We start from the raw sequence: 22,667 nt of genomic DNA, 5'->3' as shown, positions 1-22,667 counted from the left end.
CACCGAGAACTTCAACAAGATCTTGTAGATCTGAGGCAAAGTGAAATCGACACTAGTAATTCCATCTATCATCATACTATTATGCAAGAGGAGCCACACATCTATGGTTCATCCAATAAAATCAGCAGACTTCTAGATGTTAATACTGCTCGGCTTAGACTCGGTTACAAGTATCTGGGAATTCTCATTATCTGCCGATGTAGACCTGACCAAATGTAAACTGTGTGAACAAAATTATTCGCACACCCTCCGTCACTATGTGATGGAGTGCGAAAAGATACATGAATTCAGAGACAATTCTATAACGAATGTTCCAACGATGTGTAAATATTTCATTCAAAATATTTATTTCTGCTACCAGAAATAGCCAAATATTCCCAGTTTGCAAACTGTAGGTAGTAACTAAGTGACTGTAACCTATCCACCGCTGCCCACTGGATGGGGGGCGGTGTGCAGGACAAACATATCAATTGTGACACTAGCTCTCCACATATGTCAGTTGCTTAATTTAGAAACTGTACTTGTGATCCATCTCGAACCCATTGTTGATGTGACGACTTATACTGAATTTTGTAATTAGTTCATCATGATTGTAACTTGCTTAGCTAAATGGATTGTGGGGTTCAGTCCCTGAGCCCATTATGTGGCTCTGTAACCCTTTCCACTACCGCCCACAAGATGGGTATGGGGTGCATAATAATGAACTAAACTAAAACTACTCGTTACGAGTGCGAGTTGTGGATGATGTCTCAGTGGAACACACTGTGTGTACACTCACACCAGGAGAACGGGGATCTCAGCCAGAGATGCAAGCACTACTCCTCAGTCCTACACATTTCCCTGACTATGTGGTTCAACTTTTGGAAATTATAAATAAGAAGAGAAGAGTCATCGCTCTACCTGGGGAAGAGTTAGGTCTCACTCCTCTCATCACATATAATTCCCCTTGAGCAAGGTACAACACCAATTTATGTTCCAGCTTACCGTTTACTGCATTCTTAGAGAGCAGAAGCTGATAGTCTTATAGTGGAAATGTTACAGAATGATGTAATTGAATCGAGCAATTCACAATGGAACGCTCCATTGATTCTTGTACCAAAACGAGATGGGACATGGAGACCGGTAATTGACTCCTGGAAGCTTAACAGAGTAACCATACTGCCCGTTTCCCTCTTTCAGTCTTAAATAATTTGCTGCAAAGCATAGGGCGAAACAAAGTATTTTCAATGTTAGATTTGTTGCAGGAATTCTGGCAAATCCCACTCGATGAGGAAAGTAAACAGCTGACAGCCTTTAATACCCCCTAATGGTCATTTTCATTTCAAGAGAATGCCATTTGGTTTGCAAAGCAGCCCAATAACCTTTTCAAGACTCATGATGAAGTTATTTCGTAGATTGATAGGTTGTATACTCTTCTGGTGTATCTTAATGATCTCATAATCATGTCGCAAGATGTTCAGACTCACTTCCAGAACCTTGAGAAAGTACTTGCAAAACTCGCAGAAGCAAATTTAAAAATAAAACTCTCAAAGTGCTCATTTGTAAAGGAGAAGAATAATTTCCTAGGTCATACAGTCACCCCTTCAGGTATTACCTTGGATGAATACAAAATGATTGCTGCCCGTCATTTTCCAACGGCTCGTAATACAGAAGCCGCAAAACAGTTAACAGGTTTTGTAGGATTTTATCGTTCATTTATTGCTGGATTCTCCATTATAACTTCTCCACTTTACAAGTTGCAAAGAAAAGATGAACCCTTTGTTTGGGAAGCAGGCCAAGAACAGTCATTCAGAAAGCTCAAGGCAGCATTGATCTCATCACCTGTCCTTAGGTACCCAGATTTTTCTAAATCTTTTATGTTGGTCACAGATGCTAGTGATGTAGGCTTGAGTGCTGCATTACTTCAAACCGAAGGTCACAGAGATGTTGTACATGAATTTTTTTATCTTGTTATCTAATTCTGAAATTCACTGTGGTTGTTAGGTCATAACTCTTGATCCATTTGAGCAGATAATTGTCTTCATTATTTTCCAAGCACATGCCATTAACACATGATGTTCATAATTTTGTTTTAGGCAAAACTTTGAGTTCTATTGTCCATACGTAATGCTTAGACATGCCTTAGACACACCTTAGACATGCTCATGTTCTTCATGCTCTTGCTCCAGTTGATGCATTGTTACCACGATTTTTCACTGAGTAAATTATGTTTGAATTTTTGTGCACATGCCGAGCGGTGTTAGTATTAATCCACACCTGATCCATCTTTTAATGTTTATTCTAAAACTTTACATGTAAACTATTATTGTATGCCACCGAGGGTCCTTCAGTATCATTGTAGCTAGCTAGCCACACATTGTCGACAAGGAACGTTGACTTGCTAGCGTGTCTAAGTGGTGTTATCCTTTAACGTCAAGGACGGTTGGTGTATAGCCAAGTCTGTGGTCAGTGGGCCCATGAGGTCATTCCTCAGAGCAGAGCAGCCTAAGCAGTGCAGTAGCCGCTTTCAAGTAGGCCGCCAGTACCACACAGACCTAGATTAGAGCAGGACCTCGGGACCCTGGGACCAGGACCAGCAGGACCAGCAGGACCTCGGGACCCTGGGACCAGGACCAGCAGGACCAGCAGGACCTCGGGACCCTGGGACCAGGACCAGCAGGACCTCGGGACCCTGGTGTGCTGGATATTTATTCTACTGCCACAACTAATAAAGTCCAAGAAGTCAGACTGTGCATCTCTTCAGACCCAAGCAAGATCCAGTCAACAACCTAATAACAAGCACAAATAGGACACATGGGTCATGCATGGGGACACAGGGGCACATATGGGGACACATGGGGACACAGGGGCACACATGGGGACACAGGGACACATATGGGGACACATGGGGACACAGGGGCACACATGGGGACACAGGGACACATATGGGGACACAGGGGCACACATGGGGACACAGGGGCACATATGGGGACATAGGGGCACACATGGGGACACAGGGACACAAATGGGACACAGGGGCACACATGGGGACACAGGGGCACACATGGGGACACAGGGGCACATATGGGGACACAGGGGCACACATGGGGACACAGGGGCACATATGGGGACATAGGGGCACACATGGGGACACAGGGTCACATATGGGACACAGGGGCACACATGGGGACACAGGGGCACACATGGGGACACAGGGGCACACATGGGGACACAGGGGCACACAGGGGGCACACATGGGGACACAGGGGCACACATGGGGACACAGGGCACACATGGGGACACAGGGGCACACATGGGGACACAGGGGCACACATGGGGACACAGAGGCACACATGGGGACACAGAGGCACACATGGGGACACAGGCACACATGGGGACACAGGGGCACACATGGGGACACAGGGGCACACATGGGGACACAGAGGCACACATGGGGACACAGAGGCACACATGGGGACACAGGCACACATGGGGACACAGGGGCACACATGGGGACACAGGGGCACACATGGGGACACAGAGGCACACATGGGGGCACAGAGGCACACATGGGGACACAGGCACACATGGGGACACAGGGGCACACATGGGGACACAGAGGCACACATGGGGACACAGAGGCACACATGGGGACACAGAGGCACACATGGGGACACATGGCACTCACCAGCGTACGCGGCGTCGACGTGGTGCCATAAATGAAATTCCTTCGCCACCGTCCCGATCTCTCGCAGGTTGTCAAACGAACAGGCGGGTGTTGCTCCAACAGTGCCCACCACCTGCACCAGGGGCGACAGTGGGTCAGGAAGGTGGTACAGTGGGGGGTCATAATGGTGGTACAACAGTGCCCACCACCTGCACCAGGGGCGACAGTGGGTCAGGAAGGTGGTACAGTGGGGGGTCATAATGGTGGTACAACAGTGCCCACCACCTGCACCAGGGGTGACAGTGGGTCAGGAAGGTGGTACAGTGGGGGTCATAATGGTGGTACAACAGTGCCCACCACCTGCACCAGGGGCGACAGTGGGTCAGGAAGGTGGTACAGTGGGGGTCATAATGGTGGTACAACAGTGCCCACCACCTGCACCAGGGGTGACAGTGGGTCAGGAAGGTGGTACAGTGGGGGTCATAATGGTGGTACAACAGTGCCCACCACCTGCACCAGGGGTGACAGTGGGTCAGGAAGGTGGTACAGTGGGGGTCATAATGGTGGTACAACAGTGCCCACCACCTGCACCAGGGGTGACAGTGGGTCAGGAAGGTGGTATCACATCAATGGGTCGTTAATGTGATGTCGTTGTGCAGGGGTCGTGGGGTAATACAGTCAGCCTGATAACACTGGCACAGTTCCCGAGGTGGTGATACAGTGGGGGAAAATGGTGACACCCGTCGCATTGTATTTATAGTGACCAGTTTTCCATCTTGTTTCGGTTCGTTTATAAAAGGCCCCCCTAGCCTGAGGCCGCGTATAGCACCGTGTCCTCAGGCTAGGCTGGTCCTGGTCTAGCCTGAGGCCGCGTATAGCACCGTGTCCTCAGGCTAGGCTGGTCCTGGTCTAGCCTGAGGCCGCGATTAGCACCGTGTCCTCAGGCTAGGCTGGTCCTGGTCTTGCCTGAGGACGCGTATAGCACCGTGTCCTCAGGCTAGGCTGGTCCTGGTCTTGCCTGAGGACGCGTATAGCACCGTGTCCTCAGGCTAGGCTGGTCCTGGTCTAGCCTGAGGACGCGTATAGCACCGTGTCCTCAGGCTAGGCTGGTCCTGGTCTTGCCTGAGGACGCGTATAGCACCGTGTCCTCAGGCTAGGCTGGTCCTGGTCTAGCCTGAGGACGCGTATAGCACCGTGTCCTCAGGCTAGGCTGGTCCTGGTCTTGCCTGAGGACGCGTATAGCACCGTGTCCTCAGGCTAGGCTGGTCCTGGTCTTGCCTGAGGACGCGTATAGCACCGTGTCCTCAGGCTAGGCTGGTCCTGGTCTAGCCTGAGGACGCGTATAGCACCGTGTCCTTAGGCTAGGCTGGTCCTGGTCTAGCCTGAGGACGCGTATAGCACTGTGTCCTCAGGCTAGGCTGGTCCTGGTCTAGCCTGAGGACGCGTATAGCACCGTGTCCTCAGGCTAGGCTGGTCCTGGTCTAGCCTGAGGCCGCGTATAGCACCGTGTCCTCAGGCTAGGCTGGTCCTGGCCTAGCCTGAGGCCGCGTATAGCACCGTGTCCTCAGGCTAGGCTGGTCCTGGTCTTGCCTGAGGACGCGTATAGCACCGTGTCCTCAGGCTAGGCTGGTCCTGGTCTTGCCTGAGGACGCGTATAGCACCGTGTCCTCAGGCTAGGCTGGTCCAGGTCTAGCCTGAGGACGCGTATAGCACCGTGTCCTCAGGCTAGGCTGGTCCTGGTCTAGCCTGAGGCCGCGTATAGCACCGTGTCCTCAGGCTAGGCTGGTCTTGGCCTAGCCTGAGGCCGCGTATAGCACCGTGTCCTCAGGCTAGGCTGGTCCTGGTCTTGCCTGAGGACGCGTATAGCACCGTGTCCTCAGGCTAGGCTGGTCCTGGTCTTGCCTGAGGACGCGTATAGCACCGTGTCCTCAGGCTAGGCTGGTCCTGGTCTAGCCTGAGGCCGCGTATAGCACCGTGTCCTCAGGCTAGGCTGGTCCTGGTCTAGCCTGAGGCCGCGTATAGCACCGTGTCCTCAGGCTAGGCTGGTCCTGGTCTAGCCTGAGGCCGCGTATAGCACCGTGTCCTCAGACTAGGCTGGTCCTGGTCTAGCCTGAGGCCGCGTATAGCACCGTGTCCTCAGGCTAGGCTGGTCCTGGTCTAGCCTGAGGCCGCGTATAGCACCGTGTCCTCAGGCTAGGCTGGTCCTGGTCTAGCCTGAGGCCGCGTATAGCACCGTGTCCTCAGGCTAGGCTGGTCCTGGTCTAGCCTGAGGCCGCGTATAGCACCGTGTCCTCAGGCTAGGCTGGTCCTGGTCTAGCCTGAGGCCGCGTATAGCACCGTGTCCTCAGGCTAGGCTGGTCCTGGTCTAGCCTGAGGACACGTATAGCACCGTGTCCTCAGGCTAGGCTGGTCCTGGTCTAGCCTGAGGACACGTATAGCACCGTGTCCTCAGGCTAGGCTGGTCCTGGTCTAGCCTGAGGACACGTATAGCACCGTGTCCTCAGGCTAGGCTGGTCCTGGTCTAGCCTGAGGACGCGTATAGCACCGTGTCCTCAGACTAGGCTGGTCCTGGTCTAGCCTGAGGACACGTATAGCACCGTGTCCTCAGGCTAGGCTGGTCCTGGTCTAGCCTGAGGACACGTATAGCACCGTGTCCTCAGGCTAGGCTGGTCCTGGTCTAGCCTGAGGACACGTATAGCACCGTGTCCTCAGGCTAGGCTGGTCCTGGCCTTGGATGAACCCCAAAACACAGATATTACTTTTAACTTACTGCGAACTCACAAGTAATATTTTCTTAAATTTAAGGTAATATTCTCACATTATATGCTCGAGTGTGTTGAAGAGTTAGGCTTAACTTAGGTTAGGTTAGGTGGTTAGGTCCTGTTGGTCATTAAGTGAAGGACTTAGACAGGTTAGGTTAGGTTAGGTTAGGTTAGGTTAGGTTAGGTGAGGTTAGGTTAGGTCCTGTTGGTCATTAAGTGAAGGACTTAGACAGGTTAGGTTAGGCTAGGTCCTGTTGGTCATTAAGTGAAGGACTCAGACAGGTGGCATTCAAGCACAGGACGTGAACACAGACAAATACATCCGTCATCAGTTGTGTATAAAGTGTTTGTACACAGCCATCAGTGGTCGGCCCACCACTGATGTAGGGTGGGCCAAGTTAGGTTCCAAAGGCCCCCCCCCCCCTCCTAGTCACTATTGATCAAGTACTCCTAGGCCACGACAACACTACTTAATTCCTTCATGTAGTTCCCTAACAGTGTTACCAGCACTATTAGTCTCCTGCCACTGTTACCAGAACTACTGCTCTCTCCCTCGTCTCAGTATAGTTCAAATAAAGTGTGTATTTATTATTTTAATGAATGTTTACGTGTAAGTGTCTCAAAATAAATTTTTTAATAAATTTCCTCCCCTTGGAAGTATTTAGAGCTGGCAACACTGAGCAGATCAATAAGAGGCTCAGTGTGGCAGCACTCTCCAGGATGGACTATACATCCTCAGGAGCGACTATAACTATACTGACAGACACACACACACCAGGATGGACTATATATCCTCAGGAGCGACTATAACTATACTGACAGACACACACACACCAGGATGGACTATATATCCTCAGGAGCGACTATAACTATACTGACAGACACACACACCAGGATGGACTATATATCCTCAGGAGCGACTATAACTATACTGACAGACACACACACACCAGGATGGACTATATATCCTCAGGAGCGACTATAACTATACTGACAGACACACACACACCAGGATGGACTATATATCCTCAGGAGCGACTATAACTATACTGACAGACACACACACCAGGATGGACTATATATCCTCAGGAGCGACTATAACTATACTGACAGACACACACACACACCAGGATGGACTATATATCCTCAGGAGCGACCGTAACTATACTGACAGACACACACACACACCAGGATGGACTATATATCCTCAGGAGCGACTATAACTATACTGACAGACACACACACACCAGGATGGACTATATATCCTCAGGAGCGACAATAACTATACTGACAGACACACACACACACCAGGATGGACTATATATCCTCAGGAGCGACAATAACTATACTGACAGACACACACACACCAGGATGGACTATATATCCTCAGGAGCGACTATAACTATACTGACAGACACACACACACCAGGATGGACTATATATCCTCAGGAGCGACTATAACTATACTGACAGACACACACACACCAGGATGGACTATATATCCTCAGGAGCGACTATAACTATACTGACAGACACACACAGCCCAGACACAATATCAACACAGCGCCACATATAGTCAGCATACATGCAGGAAGATTAGTTAAGATCATCGAGAGAGTATGAACTCTCACCAACCCGTCCTCTTAAAAATAACGTCACTTTTGGCTCGTATGCGCGGCGCTATGGCCAAATTTGGACGTAATTTGAAATGAAATCGACTCACAAAAGTGACGCAACCCATGGGCACCACTAGAGCTGTAACACAACCCATGGCCACCACTAGAGCTGTAACACAACCCATGGGCACCACTAGAGCTGTAACACAACCCGTGGGCACCACTAGAGCTGTAACACAACCCGTGGCCACCACTAGAGCTGTAACACAACCCGTGGGCACCACTAGAGCTGTAACACAACCCGTGGCCACCACTAGAGCTGTAACACAACCCATGGGCACCACTAGAGCTGTAACACAACCCGTGGCCACCACTAGAGCTGTAACACAACCCATGGCCACCACTAGAGCTGTAACACAACCCATGGGCACCACTAGAGCTGTAACACAACCCGTGGGCACCACTAGAGCAGTAACACAACCCGTGGGCACCACTAGAGCTGTAACACAACCCATGGCCACCACTAGAGCTGTAACACAACCCATGGCCACCACTAGAGCTGTAACACAACCCGTGGGCACCACTAGAGCTGTAACACAACCCATGGGCACCACTAGAGCTGTAACACAACCCATGGCCACCACTAGAGCTGTAACACAACCCGTGGGCACCACTAGAGCAGTAACACAACCCGTGGGCACCACTAGAGCTGTAACACAACCCATGGCCACCACTAGAGCTGTAACACAACCCATGGCCACCACTAGAGCTGTAACACAACCCGTGGGCACCACTAGAGCTGTAACACAACCCATGGCCACCACTAGAGCTGTAACACAACCCGTGGCCACCACTAGAGCTGTAACACAACCCATGGCCACCACTAGAGCTGTAACACAACCCATGGGCACCACTAGAGCTGTAACACAACCCGTGGGCACCACTAGAGCTGTAACACAACCCATGGGCACCACTAGAGCTGTAACACAACCCATGGGCACCACTAGAGCTGTAACACAACCCATGGCCACCACTAGAGCTGTAACACAACCCGTGGGCATCACTAGAGCTGTAACACAACCCGTGGCCACCACTAGAGCTGTAACACAACCCGTGGCCACTGTCGGAAAATCCGACACCATTTAATAATCATACAGATAATAGCTGTATTGTATAAACAAGTTACCCATAGAAAACGTAACTTGTAGTGGAATTACCGTCTATAGAAAACGGGATATCATCACCACATACTATTATATTCTCCACCTATTATGGTGGGAATTATTCTTAAATACATTAGTCTTTGGACTTTACCATTATAAAAACATCTTATATAAATTAACTTAATTATCAATATTAAAGTAGAGTAAATGTGACCCTTCTATCACTTTCTGAAATCTGGACAATGTAAGCCAGGCGTCAGGGAGGAAGGAGGGCAGCCATTGTTGTGTCACATCCGAGACGCGTGGAGCAAATTCGGCTCCTATCATATCTGGACAATGTCGGCCAGGCGTCAATAGTATGGAGTGTTAGACGCAGCCATTGTTGAGACTAGACCAGAGGCTCACACGGGAGCAAATTCGGCTCCTGTTAATTTACTTGGACGTAGTGTTATGGAAACCAGAAGTGTACCATTATCAACACGCTGTCTACAAATCAAGTTAAGTGTTCTTTCCGAAACCCATTATCTATCATTAGTGGCCATTAATGTCATTGGGTAGGGTGACCTGGTTAGATCACGAAATCGCCTCATACTAAAGGTAATTAAGCCAGGTCTTCATGTTCCATGTATAGTGTTTTCTCTGATATAGCTTGTCATATATAGAACCTGGCTTTACAGCTAGCGCCCTTTTGACAGGTCAAGACGAGGAAGCAAGGCTTTGTACATCAGTTACCTGGGTGATGAAAGCTACCTCAAAGAGGATAATTTGGTGTCTACACCCTAGTTATACCTGGTGGACTAACCTGCTGTACTATAAGATAAGGAACCTTTTCAATGTATGTAGTTACTGTAGTTTGATTGGCTGCATATATATTAATTTAATAACCCCCCCTAATGTGTAGAGGATCGATTTGTGAGATTAAGAGATTATTGCAGAAATACAGTCCACTTATCATTATACAAATTGCTATCGAAGTATATAAATTAACGTAAATATAAATTCTATATATATTCATATAAATTAAATAAATATAAATCTCACAGGTCGGTTCCCACATTATTTGGTCCTTCGGAACCGGAATATTCGGTCCTATGAACCCACATTTGGTCATCTTAGTACCGGATGAACCAGTTAACCAGTTGATTCATTAAATATACTAGTGCAGTGTTATTTAAACAAAGCCAGCAGTCAATGACGGCGGCGTTGACTCGTGCGAGTTCACGAGCCCCGCTCAGTTCAGATCAGCTTCGTCAGCGGTTTCATGCACACCCACAGAGATTTGGTGGCGTGTTATTCTGTGAAATGACAGCGCTAATATAGAAGCCAGCCAAATTAGTGACTGTGTCTTCGCGATATTGTTCACGGATTTCGTGGTGTTAAATTTCGCGAGAGATTATCTACGAATTTTGTGGAGTTCGTTTCGCGAGGTCACTAATAATATTTAATACTTCTTGATAATATTAGAAGTTTCATAGAGGCAATTAAGAGGCTATTATCAATAATTGTGTATATTATTTCTCCAAGATAGAGAATTATTTAATATATATTGCACTAGTGATCACAGTATAATATTTACTAATTGCCAACCCACAACAGGGTAGGATATTAACCATTGACTAGTTGAACTATTATTGTTTATCCTAGTCCCATTATTACCATAGTCAGTTGTACTATATTGATCAACCTAACACCATTAATGAATGGTCCAGACCCTATTTTGGGTGTAATTTTTATGAACTCGAATTAAGTTGTGTATATATAATAATTTACTTATGATCATTACACCTTTGAGTGATTAATTAGTGTCTCAACCATCCTAGGGTGATATAGAGGAGCTAACCTAAAGGTACTTCCATGACACTGGTTTATCACTCAAATCATTAGTGTGTATGATTGTATATATATAATGTGTATTAATTTTAAGTGCTAACCTCTAGCAGAGGTAGGATTATTGCCTAGTGAGTGCATTTTACCCTAGGCTACCATTAGAGCTTGTTCAGTATTATGAGCAGCCCAAGTACAAGTCCCACAAGGCTTCACCAACGAGCCAGTATGGATAATGCAGGGAGAATGAAAAGAACCCTTGCAGGTCTTAAAGGCCACTTAACAAGACAGATCAAGAAATGTGAAGATTTGTCACAACAATCAACAGTTGATTATGCTGACCTGGAAAGCTATTATCAAGCAGCTGCAGGTAAATTTGAGCAAATCAAATGTCAAATAGCAACATATGTGGCTGAACTTGCCAACACCAATTTATCAGAAACAGAAATAGACGACATTATGGTTGATCTTGCGAATTATGAAGATCACACTCAGGCCACGTTACAGCCTTATGTCAAATTAATTGCCCAGAACAAGGCAACAGCAACAACAACAACAGTTGCATCTAATACGAGTCAAGCAGAAGCTCGACTCCCTCCAATTAATTTACCCACTTTCTCAGGAAAAGATGAGGAAGATTGGGACGAATTTTGGAACAAATTCGTTGACCTTGTAGACTCAAAACAATCTTTACCAAAGAGTAGTAAATTCTTTTATTTGCAAGGCCAATTATCAGGTGAGGCTAAAACAGTAGTATCCCATCTGAGATTAACTACTGACGGCTATGATCTGGCAGTACAACTCCTCAAGGATAATTATGCTGATCCAGAAGTAAGAACGTCACATTTAGTTCATGAGCTGTTGCATTTACCCCCACCGGAGGCTTCAGCTGATTCACTCCAAGTCTTCAAGCTGGAGGTAGAATCATTGATCAATGCCCTCAGCCTGACAGCAGATACAAACGGGGCTGAGTGGGTCTTGAAAATAATTGTCCAGGAGAAAATACCTAGGGACATATTGAGACAAATGAGTGCTCATTACAATAAAAGCATCTTATCTATGAATGAAATATCTGAAGGTTTAAAGTCAGTAGTTCATCAATTACGAACACATGACAAATTAAAACCACCAAGTAAACCCTCAGAAACCAATAATAGTAAACCACAGAGTACCAAAGGTACTCCAAATCAATCTAGACAATATAATTCAACACCAAAGTGGAACAGTGGCAGTGTGGGCGTATATGCAGTGGGACCCTCCAAGCCTATAGTTACTGTGTCACCCAAGAACGTGACACCAAAGGGTACAGGAAGCTATGGAACATGTTTGTTCTGCAATGAGAAACATTCAATGTACCACTGCCCTAATTTTCCTGATAGTGACGCCCGTGTTGAGCGACTCAAAGATTTGCAACATTGCACGAGGTGCCTCAGGAAACATAACATCAAGGACTGTGATACCCAATTACACACCTGTAATAGGTGTAACAAAGGTCAGCACCATGCAGCATTGTGCAGAGACACCAAAACAACGTCTCCAAACCCCAAGGTGGAAGATAGCATTCCCACCACAGTACAGTACTGCAAGGTGCAACAAACAAACAGTGTCCAATCGGCAAAGGCTAAAGGTAACACGACTTTGCCTACTGCCCAAATTACCATCCTGAATAAGAGGGCCAAGGTCCATACCCGTGGGTTGTTTGACCAAGGATCCCAGAGAACATATGTCACTAAAAAGCTGGCAGATGAACTACAATTAAGGCCTGTAGCCCAGACGTCATTCAACATCTCAGGGTTTGTAACAGATGCAGGACCTCAAGTCTACCAGGTGGTACAACCATCAGTACGTTTAGGCAGGTACGTCTGTCGAGTACAAGCCATTGTGGTGGACAAAATACCAGTAGACCTACAAGTTCAAGGTCTGAGAGCAACAGCCAAATTCCTGAGAAATAGAGGAATAAAATTGGCAGATAATATTAAGTCTGATCACCTCACCGACTTCGGTCTCCTTGTAGGGACAGACTATTGTCATCGATTCATCGGTAGCCCTACTAAATATCAGGGTATAACCATGTTAAACTCTGCAGGAGGTAAATTACTCTCAGGCCCAGTATCAAGCCTGAGGAGACCTATGCCTGCAGATAAACAATACCAGTAGAAATCTAAATTTGTCAGCTGATTATATTTCTCCAGTAGCATTATACTAAGGAGATTACAGCTGACTATACCAACAGAGGTTGATGTTAGTATCATCATTTAAAGCTGAAGATGATTTCATGAGGCCTCAGTGGCAAATCAGTGAACAGTAGCCTAAAGCAGCTACAAGTCACTGCGACCAATGTCACTGAACCCACTGCAGTCTCAGAACCATTCTTTACTTTAATGATGAGCTATTCAATCTTCTGAATCAATTAACTAAATTAAACCCCAATAAATCTGATGACTGATTTAATACATTTATTATTTAATCAAGATGTATTCCATGGGCCTCAGTGTTTATATATCAGTGACTAGTTACCTGAACAAACTTCAAGTTATATCTAATGTCACTGATCTCACTGCAGTCCCTGAATCATACTTGACTGTAGTACTTGATCACATTCAGTCTTCTGGGTTAAATAATATGTATAAGGCTTGAATATTAGCCTTTCAAGAGTTGACAGGGAAATGAAATCGCATTAGACTTCTAACCCCTACAACTCTAGTACGGGACATCCGTCCTGTACAAACAGACGCACAAATGTGTGATTACTAACTACTAACATCAAATTAATCTAATAATTCGAAGGAGGAGTATCGGTGTTCGTCTGTTCTAATTAGGACTTCGACCCGTGAGCAGCCCCTGGGGAATTATGTCGGAAAATCCGACACCATTTAATAATCATACAGATAATAGCTGTATTGTATAAACAAGTTACCCATAGAAAACGTAACTTGTAGTGGAATTACCGTCTATAGAAAACGGGATATCATCACCACATACTATTATATTCTCCACCTATTATGGTGGGAATTATTCTTAAATACATTAGTCTTTGGACTTTACCATTATAAAAACATCTTATATAAATTAACTTAATTATCAATATTAAAGTAGAGTAAATGTGACCCTTCTATCACTTTCTGAAATCTGGACAATGTAAGCCAGGCATCAGGGAGGAAGGAGGGCAGCCATTGTTGTGTCACATCCGAGACGCGTGGAGCAAATTCGGCTCCTATCATATCTGGACAATGTCGGCCAGGCGTCAATAGTATGGAGTGTTAGACGCAGCCATTGTTGAGACTAGACCAGAGGCTCACACGGGAGCAAATTCGGCTCCTGTTAATTTACTTGGACGTAGTGTTATGGAAACCAGAAGTGTACCATTATCAACACGCTGTCTACGAATCAAGTTAAGTGTTTTTTCCGAAACCCATTATCTATCATTAGTGGCCATTAATGTCATTGGGTAGGGTGACCTGGTTAGATCACGAAATCGCCTCATACTAAAGGTAATTAAGCCAGGTCTTCATGTTCCATGTATAGTGTTTTCTCTGATATAGCTTGTCATATATAGAACCTGGCTTTACAGCTAGCGCCCTTTTGACAGGTCAAGACGAGGAAGCAAGGCTTTGTACATCAGTTACCTGGGTGATGAAAGCTACCTCAAAGAGGATAATTTGGTGTCTACACCCTAGTTATACCTGGTGGACTAACCTGCTGTACTATAAGATAAGGAACCTTTTCAATGTATGTAGTTACTGTAGTTTGATTGGCTGCATATATATTAATTTAATAACCCCCCCTAATGTGTAGAGGATCGATTTGTGAGATTAAGAGATTATTGCAGAAATACAGTCCACTTATCATTATACAAATTGCTATCGAAGTATATAAATTAACGTAAATATAAATTCTATATATATTCATATAAATTAAATAAATATAAATCTCACAGGTCGGTTCCCACAGCCACCACTAGAGCTGTAACACAACCTGTGGGCTATGTAGCAAAAAAATGCCGGGATTAATGTGTGAGGAAAACTACATAAGACTGCTGCACTAAATTACAAATTACTGTATGATATGTAAATATGCAATCACAAGACCTTATATGTAGTCCAAGTGCTGGTATCTAGACATAAGAAATTATATTCATTATGATAAACTAATATGATAAATTAATAATAACTAAGTTAGTAATTGTTAATTTGATGTATATGATCAAGTACAAATACACAGATAAATTCAAATTTATATGAAAAAGTTCATTCAAGCTTTGAATGAACTTTCAATGAGACTTTCAATGAATGAATGTCAAGATTCAAGAAAAGATTCAGTTGATGAAAGATTAATTCAAAACTTAAGGAAAAGTTGGACTTTGTCCCTCACTACGTTCTGCCCCGGGCGCTGCTCAGGCTCCTCCCTCCCTTCTCGTCGGGCAGGCCCCTCCCTCCCTCCCTCCTCGTCGGGCAGGCCCCTCCCTCCCTCCTCGTCGGGCAGGCCCCTCCCTCCCTCCTCGTCGGGCAGGCTCCTCCCTCCCTCCTCGTCGGGCAGGCCCCTCCCTCCCTCCTCGTCGGGCAGGCTCCTCCCTCCCTCTTCGTCGGGAAGGCTCCTCCCTCCCTTCTCGTCGGGCAGGCTCCTCCCTCCCTTCTCGTCGGGCAGGCTCCTCCCTCCGTCACTCCTCGTTGGGCAGGCTCCTCCCTCCCTCCCTCCTCGTTGGGCAGGCTCCTCCCTCCCTCCCTCCTCGTTGGGCAGGCTCCTCCCTCCCTCCTCGTCGGGCAGGCTCCTCCCTCCCTCCTCGTCGGGCAGGCCCCTCCCTCCCTCCTCGTCGGGCAGGCTCCTCCCTCCCTCCTCGTCGGGCAGGCTCCTCCCTCCCTCCTCGTCGGCCAGGCTCCTCCCTCCCTCCTCGTCGGCCAGGCTCCTCCCTCCCTCCCTCCTCGTCGGCCAGGCTCCTCCCTCCCTCTCTCCTCGTCGGGCAGGCCCCTCCCTCCCTCCTCGTCGGGCAGGCTCCTCCCTCCCTCCTCGTCGGGCAGGCTCCTCCCTCCCTCCTCGTCGGGCAGGCTCCTCCCTCCCTCCTTGTCGGGCAGGCTCCTCCCTCCCTCCCTCCTCGTCGGGCAGGCTCCTCCCTCCCTCCCACCTCGTCGGACGGGCCCCTCCCTCCCTCCCTCCTCGTCGGGCAGGCCCCTCCCTCCCTCCCTCCTCGTCGGGCAGGCTCCTCCCTCCCTCCCTCCTCGTCGGGCAGGCCCCTCCCTCCCTCCCTCCTCGTCGGGCAGGCCCCTCCCTCCCTCCTCGTCGGGCAGGCCCCTCCCTCCCTCCTCGTCGGGCAGGCTCCTCCCTCCCTCCTTGTCGGGCAGGCTCCTCCCTCCCTCCCTCCTCGTCGGGCAGGCCCCTCCCTCCCTCCTCGTCGGGCAGGCCCCTCCCTCCCTCCTCGTCGGGCAGGCCCCTCCCTCCCTCCTCGTCGGGCAGGCTCCTCCCTCCCTCCCTCCCTCCCTCCTCTCGGGCAGGCCCCTCCCTCCTTGTCGGGCAGGCTCCTCCCTCCCTCCCTCCTTCCTCGTCGGGCAGGCCCCTCCCTCCCTCCTCGTCGGGCAGGCTCCTCCCTCCCTCCCTCCTCGTCGGGCAGGCCCCTCCCTCCCTCCTCGTCGGGCAGGCCCCTCCCTCCCTCCTCGTCGGGCAGGCTCCTCCCTCCCTCCCTCCCTCCTCTCGGGCAGGCCCCTCCCTCCTTGTCGGGCAGGCTCCTCCCTCCCTCCCTCCCTCCTCGTCGGGCAGGCCCCTCCCTCCCTCCTCGTCGGGCAGGCTCCTCCCTCCCTCCCTCCTCGTCGGGCAGGCCCCTCCCTCCCTCCTCGTCGGGCAGGCCCCTCCCTCCATCCTCGTCGGGCAGGCTCCTCCCTCCCTCCCTCCTCGTCGGGCAGGCCCCTCCCTCCCTCCTCGTCGGGCAGGCTCCTCCCTCCCTCCTCGTCGGGCAGACTCCTCCCTCCCTCCTCGTCGGGCAGGCTCCTCCCTCCCTCCTCGTCGGGCAGGCTCCTCCCTCCCTCCCTCCTCGTCGGGCAGGCCCCTCCCTCCCTCCTCGTCGGGCAGGCCCCTCCCTCCCTCCTCGTCGGGCAAGCTCCTCCCTCCCTCCTCGTCGGGCAGGCCCCTCCCTCCCTCCTCGTCAGGCAGGACCCTCCCTCCCTCCCTCCTCGTCGGGCAGGCCCCTCCCTCCCTCCCTCCTCGTCGGGCAGGTCCCTCCCTCCCTCCTCGTCGGGCAGGCCCCTCCCTCCCTCCTCGTCGGGAAGGCTCCTCCTTCCTTCCTCGTCGGGCAGGCCCCTCCCTCCCTCCTCGTCGGGCAGGCCCTTCCCTCCCTCCTCGTCGGGCAGGCTCCTCCTTCCCTCCTCGTCGGGCAGGCCCCTCCCTCCCTCCTCGTCGGGCAGACTCCTCCCTCCCTCCTCGTCGGGCAGGCTCCTCCCTCCCTCCTCGTCGGGCAGGCTCCTCCCTCCCTCCCTCCTCGTCGGGCAGGCCCCTCCCTCCCTCCTCGTCGGGCAGGCCCCTCCCTCCCTCCTCGTCGGGCAGGCCCCTCCCTCCCTCCTCGTCGGGCAGGCTCCTCCCTCCCTCCTCGTCGGGCAGGCCCCTCCCTCCCTCCTCGTCGGGCAGGCCCCTCCCTCCCTCCTCGTCGGGCAGGCCCCTCCCTCCCTCCTCGTCGGGCAGGCCCCTCCCTCCCTCCCTCCTCGTCGGGCAGGCCCCTCCCTCCCTCCTCGTCGGGCAGGCCCCTCCCTCCCTCCTCGTCGGGCAGGCCCCTCCCTCCCTCCTCGTCGGGCAGGCCCCTCCCTCCCTCCTCGTCGGGCAGGCTCCTCCCTCCCTCCTCGTCGGGCAGGCCCCTCCCTCCCTCCTCGTCGGGCAGGCCCCTCCCTCCCTCCTCGTCGGGCAGGCCCCTCCCTCCCTCCTCGTCGGGCAGGCCCCTCCCTCCCTCCCTCCTCGTCGGGCAGGCCCCTCCCTCCCTCCTCGTCGGGCAGGCCCCTCCCTCCCTCCTCGTCGGGCAGGCCCCTCCCTCCCTCCTCGTCGGGCAGGCCCCTCCCTCCCTCCTTGTCGGGCAGGCCCCTCCCTCCCTCCTCGTCGGGCAGGCCCCTCCCTCCCTCCTCGTCGGGCAGGCTCCTCCCTCCCTCCTCGTCGGGCAGGCTCCTCCCTCCCTCCTCGTCGGGCAGGCCCCTGCCTGTTTGGTGTTTGTGGGCCATTTGGAGTTAGAGGTTCTGGGGGTCTCCCAGGATCTAACTGTAGCTGACTCACTGAGTCCATATGGATGAGTTTGTCCAATGTCTTCAGGGAAGTAGTTCCTTTAGGCAGGATTTTGACTATTCTCAAAATCTCCCTGGCTATATGGCCAGTCAGCCCGAGGGCCATCACTGTGTACCAAGACAATATCGCCAGGTAGGAGATTTGATTTATTATGAGGGACATTGGCCCCATAGAGATGTAAGATATTCTTTTGTCCAAACATCATTCCATTTTTGGATTATGCTCGACAGATGCTTGTACCCCTGAACCAACTCGCTCTGACCCACACATGAGGGATCTCTGATCTCATCATCCACTAGAGATGGTACCGGAGTCAGGGGCCTTCCATACATTAGGTGGGCAGGAATTAATGGCTCATGTTGAGTAGGATCATCAGACAAGTATGTCAACGGCCGGTTATTCACTCTCGATTCTATTTCCGTGATTACTGTCTTCAGTTCAAGAAGATTGATTTTTTGAAGGTGTACAGATTTTCTCAAGGATCTTTTGACAGTTCCTATTACCTGTTCATAAAATCCTCCGTGCAATGGAGCTCTTGGAGGGATAAATTTATATCTGCAGTGATGTTGATCCAGTGTGGAAGTAACTGCAGGATGGCTGCAGACATGCTTCTCCAGCTACCAAATTAGCTCCATCATCTGAAATCATCAGCTTAGGACATGATCAGCGTGCTGCAAATCTGTGGAAAGCCTGGATAAATGATTGAGCAGTCATATTGGGTGTTACCTCTAGATGTACTGCTCTGGTGGTAGCACAGGTGAACAGACAGATGTATGCCTTGATAGGTCGTTTATCTGCTGTCCCTGTTAGATATATGGCTCCTGTATAATCTACTCCTGACATCTCGAAAGGTTGTAGATGGACCACTTGTTTCTTTGGTAGTGGTGGTGGCCCTGAATACGAGCATGTTCTTGATTCGTACCTTCGGCATATCATGCAATTTTTCAAGATTGATTTGATTGACTCTCTTCCCTAAGAAGTCCAGTACTGCTGTCAGAGATGTGTGAGTGTGTCTAACACTCCTCCATGTTTGATGATTTGTTTATGTGTAACACAAATCAACCTTGTGATCCAATGATTCTTGGGTAAATGCCATGGATGCACGGTATCTAGATTGATATCTGCATGTTTCAGTGTTCCTCCACAACGCAGTATATTATGATTATCTTGGTCTATCCACAAACCGAGATTGTGTTTTAACTAATGAGGAAGATTTTCAGTCATTCCCATAATTTTCTCTCTGGGTTTGTCTTACACAATAGATAAGTGCTTCTGGAAGAGTATATTTTATACCCCCTTTTCATGAGGTAACGAAACATGTTTTGTGTTACTTTGATTAATTTGATAAACGAAGAGTGACGAGTACAATCCAAGACGGATCTGTGACCATGTTGCCTGGTGGTAGTTATGGTTTGTCATGATGACGTGTGGCTTTTGTTCCGGCCAACTACATTCACTAACCATCGAGGCCCATGAAGCAAAATATCTGCCTGTGCAAACTGTTTAAACATCATCCCTCTTGATAAGAGATCAGATGGATTACCTTTTGTTGGTATACGCAACAGTTGAAAGCCTCCAAAAATTTCATTAATTTCTGAGACGCGATTTCTTACATTGGTGTCAGACAGCTGTCGTTCCGTACCCATTGGAAAACAGTTTCATTGTCACACCATATAATAACATCTTTGATGATTATAGTAGACAAGACTTGTTTTATTAGCAGTGCTAAGCGTGTGCCATTTAGCAATACAGTGAGTTCCTTCTGCGGCAAAGGCCTCTTCTTTAATGGAGCGACTCTGGCCTTAGAGTTGATTAGATATGATCGATGGGAAGTCATCCAGTAAGCACACGCTCCGAAAGCTCTGGCTGACGAGTCTGCGAATACAAGTAGTGTTATTTCATCATTTTCCTCTACTACGTGTCTTGGAAAGATTATTTTCTCGACTAAAGTTTGTTCTTGAGCCATTTCCATCCAAGCTTTTTGTAACTGGAGTGGTAGTGGATCAGCCCAACTACCTTTTGTCTTCCAAGCTTCTTGCACCAATAAATGCCATTTGATTATTAAAGGGTTTAATAGACCAAGTGGGTTGAATACTTTGCTAACCTGTGAAAGCAAATCCCCCTTGTAGCAATGCAATGGTTTACTGGTACTAATTTGCTTGATATGGTGTCTGATGTGAGATTCCATCCCATACCCAATACTTTTTGAGATTTCAGTACAAGATATTCAGGATAATCTTTCTTGATTTGGTTATTCAATGTTACATTATCAGAGGCCCATGATTGTAGTGGCACATTGGCTCCATGCAATTCCTTGTTGGCCTCTTGATATATTTGTAATAGACCAGTTGTTCTGTTAACGGTCCCTTGAAAATTATTTACATATAGATTTTGACGGATTTCAGCCTTATAGGGACTGGATGATTATTGTAGATGAGTATCTAAAGTTGCTTGCAGCAGAAATGGGCTAGATGTTGCTCTGAAGAGTACAGTGGAGAATCTATTAGTTACAAAAGGACTATTTAGATCGTCTGGGTTCTCTACCTATAGAAACTTAGTGAAGTCGCTATCTTCTTCCTGTAAACCAACTCTGAGAAAAACCTTACTATGTCTATTGTATATGCATAATTGTTAAGTCTAAACCTCAACAGCATGTCATACAATTTCTGAGTTAGACTTGGACCTGTTTGCAAGCAATCATTTAGACCGGTTGCTTGGGGTCCAGATTTAGAGCTACAATTAAAAACTATCCATAAAGGAGTTGTTTTTTATTTTCTCATCACAGCCATATGAGGTAAAAAATGGCCTGTTTGCTTATTGTCGTGTTTTACGATTTCAATGAATTTATTCTGTAACTGTTGAACAATAATCTCATGGTAGAGTTATAATGCTCAGGCCTTTTTCTTAGCTTTGCTAACAGTGATTTACATTGACTATAAGCCACATTATAGTTGGCTGGTAAGGTCTTATGGATTAGTTTCCAAGGTAACTTTACCCAATATTGCCCATCATGATACTGTACAGTTTCTAAGTACTGATCATATGTACAGACATCATCAGGACTTGGTTGTTCAGGAATTATTCCTATTGCATCAAGTTCCCACAATTTATGTACAGATTATAATCCGTCATCAATAATGTGGGGGATATTAATTGATGACTGTTCTTTGCCCAGTCATGTTAGAATTACAGTTTCTGTATGGTGGGATTTATCAGGAGTTGAAGGTTCTAGATCTCGTATACGTCCTGACATCAATAAGCCTCCTGCTGATTTGAGTAAATTCATACCCGTTGATTTCTCTGATCCCAAAATGAATTGGTGATAGTAGTCTGCTCCTATCAGCATTCCAATATCCCCTATGTGGTTGGAATCAGAGGATCTGTTAATTGGATTCCTTTTTCTGTTAGGATTTTAGTGGTGGCTTCCAGACCAGTCACTTGTAGGTCAGTAGGAACTTTATCCACCATGATAGCGTTGACTGTCTTTTGGAACGTACCTAGACAGGCTTTACCTCATGATAGGTTTTAAGACCTGATTTGGTCAAGAAACCCGATATGGATATAGATACTTGATTTGAAGATTTAAGTTGTAAATCTGCCACATTTTTACTGATAAAGGTTCTCTGTGATCCTTGATCAAACAAGCCTCTTGTTTGAGTGCAAGCTCCTACATTGCTTAAGTTCAGCTGTGCTGTGGGTAATGTAGATGTGGTAATAGTCTTTGTTACTAACGCATTAACATCACTCTGTATCTTCCAGAATTGTACAGCTGATGAGGTATTATCATCTTTTTTGGCATTGCCTGAGATGCAGGTTGATTATTGGTTGTGTGTGATCTGGACTGAGTGTTGATGTCACCACAGAGTGCTGTGTGATGCACACTTTCATGACAATACTGGCAAGTGCAATTGAGCGTTCCATTCATTCGAATCGTGCTTCTGCAGACAACGGATGCATCTGTTCAGATATTTCAGTCGACTGACTCGACTGGCACGGTCTACATAGACTGTGCCTCGACATATGGTATGTGCCTCCTAATAGAATGAACATCTTGGTGCACTTGAAGCTCCTTTTGTCTTATCTGCCTTGGAAGTTTGATTTCCTACAGTTTTATTAACTGTGGGTGATACTGAATATGAGCCGCTTACACTGCATGTTGCAGTGTAAGCTGCAACATGCAGTGCAAGATGCAACAGTGTTGAGCTGCAACAGGCAGTATAAGCTGCAACAGGCAGTATAAGCTACAACAGGCAGTATAAGCTGCAACAGGCAGTGTAAGCTGCAACAGGCAGTATAAGCTACAACAGGCAGTGTAAGCTGCAACAGGAAGTGTAAGCTACAACAGGCAGTATAAGCTGCAACAGGCAGTATAAGCTGCAACAGGAAGTGTAAGCTGCAACATGAAACT

The 22,667-nt window shown here is 48.4% G+C and overlaps 1 protein-coding gene across 1 annotated transcript in view; it reads right to left on the bottom strand.

The window, feature by feature from the left end:
* Ddc (aromatic-L-amino-acid decarboxylase) overlaps positions 1 to 22,667 on the bottom strand; it is a gene marked incomplete in the record, with an annotated part of 139,812 nt that overhangs the window by 42,013 nt on the left and 75,132 nt on the right. Inside the window, 1 exon segment of the mRNA XM_069334327.1 lies at positions 3,668 to 3,779. Within this exon segment, the coding sequence (XP_069190428.1) occupies positions 3,668 to 3,779 (112 nt within the window).

The sequence above is a fragment of the Procambarus clarkii genome, chromosome 31, assembly GCF_040958095.1.
Source record: "Procambarus clarkii isolate CNS0578487 chromosome 31, FALCON_Pclarkii_2.0, whole genome shotgun sequence".
Taxonomy (NCBI): domain Eukaryota; kingdom Metazoa; phylum Arthropoda; class Malacostraca; order Decapoda; family Cambaridae; genus Procambarus; species Procambarus clarkii.
Note: the sequence above shows the minus strand (reverse complement) of the source record. Positions and strands in the feature narration are given on the sequence as shown.